General features: G+C 51.6%; 1 protein-coding gene across 2 annotated transcripts in view; it reads left to right on the top strand.

The window, feature by feature from the left end:
* LOC109925008 (SWI/SNF-related matrix-associated actin-dependent regulator of chromatin subfamily B member 1-like) overlaps nucleotides 1-4419 on the top strand; it is a 77584-nt gene extending 73165 nt beyond the window's left edge. The window contains exons 7-9 of one of the 2 annotated variants that reach the window (XM_020524987.2): nucleotides 918-1108; nucleotides 2012-2143; nucleotides 4004-4419. In XM_020524987.2, the coding sequence (XP_020380576.2) occupies nucleotides 918-1108; nucleotides 2012-2143; nucleotides 4004-4043 (363 nt within the window). In that variant the 3' untranslated portion in view covers nucleotides 4044-4419. Of the gene's footprint in view, nucleotides 1-917; nucleotides 1109-2011; nucleotides 2818-4003 lie in introns of those variants that run through there. The other variant, XM_048620876.1, reaches the window with a different exon arrangement.
* Nucleotides 4420-8075: the final 3656 nt, after the last annotated feature.

Here is an 8075-nt window from a genome sequence, read left to right as displayed (position 1 = left end):
ACCGGAACTGTACACAGTGACTCCCAGTGTGATACAGAGACCGGGACCTTACACAGTGACTCCCAGTGTGATACAGAGACCGGGACCTTACACAGTGACTCACAGTGTGATACAGAGACCGGGACCTTACACAGTGACTCACAGTGTGATACAGATACCGGGACCTTACACAGTGACTCTCAGTGTGATACAGAGACCAGAACTGTACACAGTGACTCCCGGTGTGATACAGGGTCCGGAACTGTACACAGTGACTCCCAGTGTGATACAGAGACTGGAACTGTACACTGTGACTCTCAGTACGATACAGAGATCGGAACTGTACACAGTGACTCCCAGTGTGATACAGAGACCAGGACTGTGCACAGTGACTCTCAGTGTGATACTGATACCGGAAGTGTACATACTGACTCCCAGTGAGATACAGAGACTGGAAATGTGGACAGTGACTCCCAGCGAGATATAGATACCGGAATTGTACACAGTGACTCCCAGTTTTGTGGAGAGACTGGAAATGTGCACAGTAACTCCCAGTTTGATATGAATCCTGAAAAGATGTTGCAAAGTTCCAAGCATGCTTCAGCCATTCATCAACACAGGTTATCGAATCGATTGTATATCTGTAGGAATGATCTCGTTAACGACCACTCGTGGAATTGAGGTGGGATTGATGCTTCTCTGTTTGCTTGTCTGATTTTGTGAGACTCCCCCATTTCATACAGTGGACAGATGGTCTTCACTGTTAGAGAAGGGAAGGGGGTGACTTTGTACTGGCTTCTTCCTGCGTCTCGGTCCATCACTGCTGAACCCCAGTGATCACCTATCCCCGCGCTCTGTCCCCTAGACAAATTTCTCAGCACCGCCCTGTCCCATCACCCTGCTCCGTCTCTCTCTGTCTGTCTCTCTCTCTCCCACAGCTCAACACACACGTTGGGAATATCCTGCTGGTGGACCAGTTTGAATGGGACATGTCGGAGAGGGATAATTCGCCCGAGAAGTTTGCATTGAAGCTGTGCTCGGAGCTGGGCCTGGGCGGAGAGTTCGTCACCACCATCGCTTACAGCATCCGTGGGCAGCTGAGCTGGCACCAGAGAACGTACGCGTTCAGGTCTGTTAGGGGTGCGGGTTACGGTTCAGCAAGGGTGTCCCAACAGCACGACCGAGAGGGTGAGGGTTCTGGATGTGTGCACTGACCTTTCAGCCTCTGGGAGAAGTTGGGTTGACGTCAACCTCTCCCCCTCCTGTCTGCCTCAGGATTTCTGGAAACATGTATCGATACCCTTATCAGTTCTGACCCTCCGACAGTGCGGCACTCCCTCAGCACTGACCCTCCGATGGGTGCAGCGCTCCCTCAGCACTGACCCTCCTAGAGTGCGGCGCTCCCTCAGCACTGACCCTCCTAGAGTGCGGCGCTCCCTCAGCACTGACCCTCCGACAGTGCGGCGCTCCCTCAGCACTGACCCTCGACAGTGCGGCACTCCCTCAGCACTGACCCTCCGACAGTGCGGCACTCCCTCAGCACCGACCCTCCGACAGTGCAGCACTCCCTCAGTACTGACCCTCCGACAGTGCGGCGCTCCCTCAGTACTGACCCTCCGATAGTGCGGCGCTCCCTCAGTACTGACCCTCCGATAGTGCGGCTTTTCCTCCGTCCAAGTCTCTCTCATTTTGGTGACTCAGTCTCTGTGAGCTTTGGTGACCAGCCCGAAATTATTGGCTACCAGTCTCAGCAGCGGGAACATGGACTGGACTGCTGTTCAGACAAGTGCGAACCCATCTTGCGTCAATTGCAGTGATTGGCACATTGCTTTGTGACTGCTTTGAGAAACGTAGGGAGACACCCGGGTAGTGCGAGGTAGTGGTGTGTTGAATTCGGTTGTCGGTGTGGAAATAGTTGTTATTTTAACGGCCTGGCTTCCCGTTCCGTCTCACCCAGCATTTGAAAATATTTCACCCTTGCCACTCCACCCTCCCCCACCCTCCCGATCCAAACCCATGTTTGTTTTTCCAGTGAGAACCCACTGCCAGTCGTGGAGAGTGCCCTCCGGAACACCACGGATGCTGACCAGTGGTGCCCCCTCCTGGAAACACTGACCGACGCCGAGATGGAGAAGAAGATTCGTGACCAGGACAGAAACACCAGGTACAGCACGACCAGCTGGAGTCCGAGGAACACCAGAATGCGGAACAGGAGTCGGCCGTTCGGCCCCTCGAGCTATGTCTGCCATTCAATAAAACCGTGGCTGATCTGATTGTGACCTCAACTCCACTTTCCTGCCTGTCCCTTCCCCAATCCGTGACCCTCCAAACCTGTTGTCAATCAAAAATCTGTCTCACTCAGTGTCGAACATATTCAGTGACTGGGCCTCCATTGCTCACTGGCAGAGAGAATCACACAGACTAATGACCCTCCGACAGCATAAATTCCTCCTCATCTCAGTCTCAGATGGGTAAGCCCTAATTTTTAAGCTGTGTCTCCCAGTTCTAGAGTCTCCCACCCAGGGGGAAACACCCTCTTGGCATCCAACAATAAGTTCCTCAGAATCTTACATCCTTCACTAAGATCAGCTCATTCTTAATTCCAGTGGATACAGGCACAACATATCCTCACAAAAGACATCCCACAGGGAACCCAGTTGAGAGAACCTTCTCTGAACTGAAAGTCCAATTGTATCCTTCTTTAAGTCCAGAGAGCAAAACTGTACACTCTGCTCCAGATATTGTGTCACGAAGGTCCTGTACAGTTGTGACAATACTTCCCTCCTTTTATACTTGATTCCCCTTACAATAAAGGTCAAAATGCCATCTGCTTCCTAATTACTTGCTGTACCTGCGTATTAACTTTTTTTTTGTAATTCATATACCGGGACACCCAGATCCCTCTGATCTACCAACTCTCTCCATTTAAAAATAAAACACCAGCTTTTCTATTCTTCCTGCCAAAGTGGATAAGTTCACACGTCTCCCATTATTTTCTCCATCTGCCAAATGTTGCCTTTTCACTTAAACCAATCTGTATCCCTTCGCTAGAATATTGTCCCCTTTGCAATGTATTTTCCTGCCTAGCAGTGCAAAGTGAGCAGCTCCCATCCACAGTCACACAATCAGTTGTTCCCTCGTTGGTGTTATTGATATGCTAAATGTAAATACACAGAATATAATTCCAATCAGTCACTAACGAATCCAATTTGGAACTCAGGAGAAATGCCCTTCCCCAGAACATCTGGGCATGTCATCACTCCCACAAGGAGTGGTTGGACTGAGTGGTGTCTTTATTCGTTCACAGAATGTGGGTGTTAGTGGTCAGGCTAACAATTACTGTCCATCCCTAAGTCCCCTGAGAAGGTGGTGGTGAAGAGTTTTCTTGAGCCACTGCAGTCCGCAGAGGGTAGGGACACCCTCAGTTCTGTTTAGGAAGGAAGTTCCAGGATTTTGACCCAGCGACACAGAATGAATGGCAATATAGCCCCAAGTCAGGATAGTTTGTGGCTTGGAAAGGAACTTGCAGGTGGTGTATCTGCTGTACTTGTCCTTTGGAACGGGAGAGGTCAGGGGTTTGGAAGGTGCTGTCGAAGGTGGTTTGGTGAGTTTGCTGCAGTGCATCTTGTATCCGACACACACACACACAGAATGTTGGCGGTGGTGGATTGGATGCCAATCAAACGGCCAGGTTTGCCCTGGCTGGTATCAAGATTGAGTGTTGTTGGAGCTGCACTCATACAGGCAAGTGGGGTGGGGGGGTGCAGTATTCCATCACAGTCTTGACTTGTGCCTTGCAGATGATGGACAGGCTTTGGGGGAGTCAGGAGATGAGTTATCCACTGAAGAATTCCCACTTGCACTTGCAGCCATATTATTTATTATGGCTGGTCGGTGGCAATCCCCGAGAAATTGATAGTGGAGGGGGAATGTACTGTTTGTTTGTTAGGATATGAAGGTGGTTGCTGGGTCAAAGTCTTGCTGAACGATTCTGTGCTTGTCTTTTGTTCTTGAAATCCTGCAGACGGATGCGACGCCTTGCCAACACTGCTCCCAGCTGGTAACCGGGGACTCTGCGCCTTCTGCCAGCTCTGTCACATCGTGGGACCGGGGTTGTTGTTGCAGGGGGGAGAGGGATGAGTTGGGGGGTGGGGGGTGCTGTGGAGGTAAGAACATAGGGTGGGAACCAGTGGAGCTACTGTTTGGTGTCGATCATTTCCACGACTGCTGCCGCCTCTCGCACTTTGGGAACTTGTGTTCCATGTTTTTGTTTACTCTGTTGGTCTCGTCATTTACTTGTCCTCATCAACAGCCAATTGGTTTCGATTCCTTTCACCCCCTTGTCTCTTCCCTGCCTCCAACTGGCTGCCTGGTGGGAGTGTGGGGAGCCGAAACGGACGTGATTTGTATTCATTCAGTAAACACTTGATGCCAAACCAACATATTTTTGTCATTGGGTCTTGTGTGGAGGTGAGTGGAGCACAGGAACAAGGCCATGCCAGTTGTAAACTAAAACATCAGAGACACATTTGGTCATAGCCCAATTTTCACACCCAACCCCACCCACACAGGTATTGGGGCTCTCACCCATCCATTGTTAATGGACTGATACATTCGCCACGCTCCACCTCCTAGTGGCAAGAAGGGATGTGGTGTTTGATGCTGGAAAGGGTGGGTGCGTCCCAGTGCCCTGGAGTCAATATTTATTCCTTAGCCAACACCCAAGAACGGACTTTCTGATGTCATAGCTCATGGCCGTCTGTGGAATCTTGTGTTTCCCACACCGTAAAGAGTGGCGACATTTCAGAAAATGCTTTGCCTTTTGGGATAACACAAGGTGATCAACGTTTTGTAGAGACAATGGATGCGAGAGAGAGAGAGATCAGTTGAGGAGGATTGCGCGAGAGGGACAGAGAAATAAAGAAGGAGAAAGGGCAACAGGGAGAAAGAGAATGAGTGACACATACAAAGTGATTAAAATGGGGTGGTTAAAAGTCATTGAATTATTCGGGGATCAGTCACAATCATGCTGAAAGGCAGGACAGGGTCCACAGGATGACAGCCTACTTGTGTTTCGATGTTCCCAAAATAAAGAAGTGGAGGAGAGATTAACTAAGCGAGATCAGAGAGGCAGATATTTTGCTTTCAATAAACTTGATGCAATTCATCCCAAATCTCATCAGACTGTGATTAAGATTTGTAACATTGAGCTGCGACACATCCCTTTTTCCAGCAGCAGAATGTGGGATGCATGTGGATTTCCCAGGAAGAAGAGCGCAGAGCATCGACCTTTGACCTGTCAGCAAACTGGGCAACAACGGAAGTAATGAAGAGGCACCAACATTGGAATGAACTGGGATTAAAGGCCATTTATCCAGCAATACACACAGTTGTCCAAGCACCTACAAACGTGACCCGTCACTCCAAAATTGACCATTCAATCCCAAACTCTTAAGCCTGAATGTCCGTTTGTCCTAAACTGACCACTAACTCAAGGTGACCCCTCACTCGATATCTCTGCAAAATTCACCAGTTGCGACAACCCACTGTCTTTCAGCAACCTACTTTAAAACCCAGAGCTCTCCCTAGCTCTAATGTCCTCCAACCCCAAAAACCTTCCCTATCTCTGTACTCTCCTCCAGCCCCTACATATCTCCTTATCTCTGTACCCTCCTTCAGCCCCTAAAACCCTCCCTATCCCTGTAACTTCCAACAGCCCCTACACCCCTCCCTATCTCAGTAACCTCCAACAGCCCCTACACCCCTCCCTACCTCTGTAACCTCATCCAGCCCACACACCCCTCCCTATCTCTGTACTCTCTCCTGGCCCCGACACCTCGCCATCTCTGGACCCTCCTCCAGCCCCTAAACTCTTCCCTATCCCTGTAACCTCCAAAAGCCCCTACACCCTTCCCTATCTCCGTAGCCTCCTCCAACCCGCACACCTCTCCCGATCTCTGTAACCTTCACCTTCAGCCCAACACACCTCTCGATCTCTGTCACCTCTTCCAGTTCCTAAACCCTCCCCATCCCTGTAACTTCCTCCAATGACTACACTGCTTCCCATCTCTGCAACTTCCTCCAGCCCCTAAACCCGTCCGTGTCTCAGTAACCTATGGCCTAGCACCCCTCCCTATTTCTGTAACCGCCACCAGTCCCTAAACCCTGTCCCTACTTCTGTAACCTCCTTCATCCCTCCCTGTGTCTGCAACTTCCTCCATCCCTGCACCCCTCACAATGTCCGCAAACTCCACCTTCAGCCCCTACATCCCTCTCAATCTATGTAACCACTTCAATCACTGCACCACTCCCCATTTCTGTAACTTCCTCCAGACCCTAAACCCGTCCGTATCTCTGTAATTTTGCACGGCCATACACCCCTCCCTACCTCTGTAACCTACTCTGGCCCCAACACCCATCCGATCTCAATCTCCTCTGGCACCCACACCCCTCTCTATCTCTGTAACTTCCTCCAGCCCTTAATGCAATCCCTACCATTGTAACCGCCTACACCCCTCCCTATGTCTGTAAACTCCAACTTCAGCACCGACATCCCTCTCTATCTCTGTCACCTCCTCCAGTAACTACATCCCTCCCCATCGATTTAACCTTCTCCAGTTACTACACGCCTCCTTATCTCTGTAATCTCCACTAGCCCCTACACCCCTCCCTATCGCTGTAAGCGCCTCCATTGCCTACTGACCTTTGTATTTCTGTAACTTCCTCCAACCCATCAACATTCTCTATCTCTGTAACCTACTCCAGTCCTTACACCACTCCCTATCTCTGTACTGTCCGCTGGCCTCCACACTTCTCCCTATCTCTGTAACATCTCCCAGCCTCTACAGCCCCTCCCTATCTCTGTAACCCCCTCCAGCCCCTACACCCCTCCCAACCTCTGTAACCTTCCCTAGCCCCTACACCCCCTCCACCCCCTCCCTATCTCTGTAACGTCCTCAAGCCCCTACATCCCCGCCCTATCTCTGTAACCTTGTCCAGCCCCTACAACCTTCCCTATCTTTGTAAACCCCTCCAGCACCTACACCCCCTCCCTATCTCTGTAAACCCCTCCAGCCCCTACACTCCCTCCCTATCTCTGTAACCCCCTCCAGCCCCTAAAGCCCTCCCTACCTCAGTAACCTCCTCCAGCTCTCCTCCCTATCTCTGTAAACTCCTCCAGCCCCGACAACCCCTCTCTATTTCTGTCACCCGCTCCAGCCCCTACACCCCTCCCTACCTCTGTAATCTACTCTGGCCCCAACAACCCTCCTTTCTCAATCTCATCTGGCCCCCACACCCCTCTCTATCTCTGTAAACTCCTCCAGCCCCTACACTCCCTCCCTATCTCTGTTAATCCCTCCAGCCCCTACACACCCTCCCTATCTCTGTAACCTCCTCCAACCCCGACACCTGCTCCCTATCTCTGTAAACTCCTCCAGCCCCTACTCCCCTCCCTATCTCTGTAACCTCCTCCAGCACCTACACCCCCTCCCTATCTGTTAACCCCTCCAGCACCTACACCCCTCCCTATCTCTGTAACAGCCTGCAGCCCCTGCACCCCCTCCCTACCTCTGTAACCTCCTCCAGCACCTACACCCCCTCCCAATCTCTGTAACATCCTGCATGCCCTACACCCCTCCCTATCTCTGTAACCCTTTCCAGTCCCTACACCCCTCCCTATCTCTGTAAACCCCCCAAGCCCCTACACCCCCTCCAGCCCCTACACCCCCTCCCTATCTCTGTAAACTCCTCCAGCCCTTACTCCCCTCCCTATCTCTGTAATCTACTCTGGCCCCAACACCCCTCCGATCTCAATCTCCTCTGGCCCCCACACCCCTCTCTATCTCTGTAACCTCCTCCAGCACCTACACCCCCTCCCTATCTCTGTAACATCCTGCAGCCCCTACACCCCTCCCTATCTCTGTAACCCTTTCCAGCCCCTACACCCCTCCCTATCTCTGTAACCTCCCCCAGCCCCTATACCCCTCCCTATCTCTGTAACCTCCTCCAGCCCCTACTCCCCTCCCGGTCTCTGTAAGCCCCTCCAGCCCCTACACCCCTCCCGATCTCTGTAACCTCCTCCAGCCCCTACACCC

Source organism: Rhincodon typus, chromosome 48 (genome assembly GCF_021869965.1).
Source record: "Rhincodon typus isolate 14 chromosome 48, sRhiTyp1.1, whole genome shotgun sequence".
NCBI classification, from domain to species: Eukaryota; Metazoa; Chordata; class Chondrichthyes; order Orectolobiformes; family Rhincodontidae; genus Rhincodon; species Rhincodon typus.
This window is presented reverse-complemented; position numbering and strand designations above follow the sequence as displayed.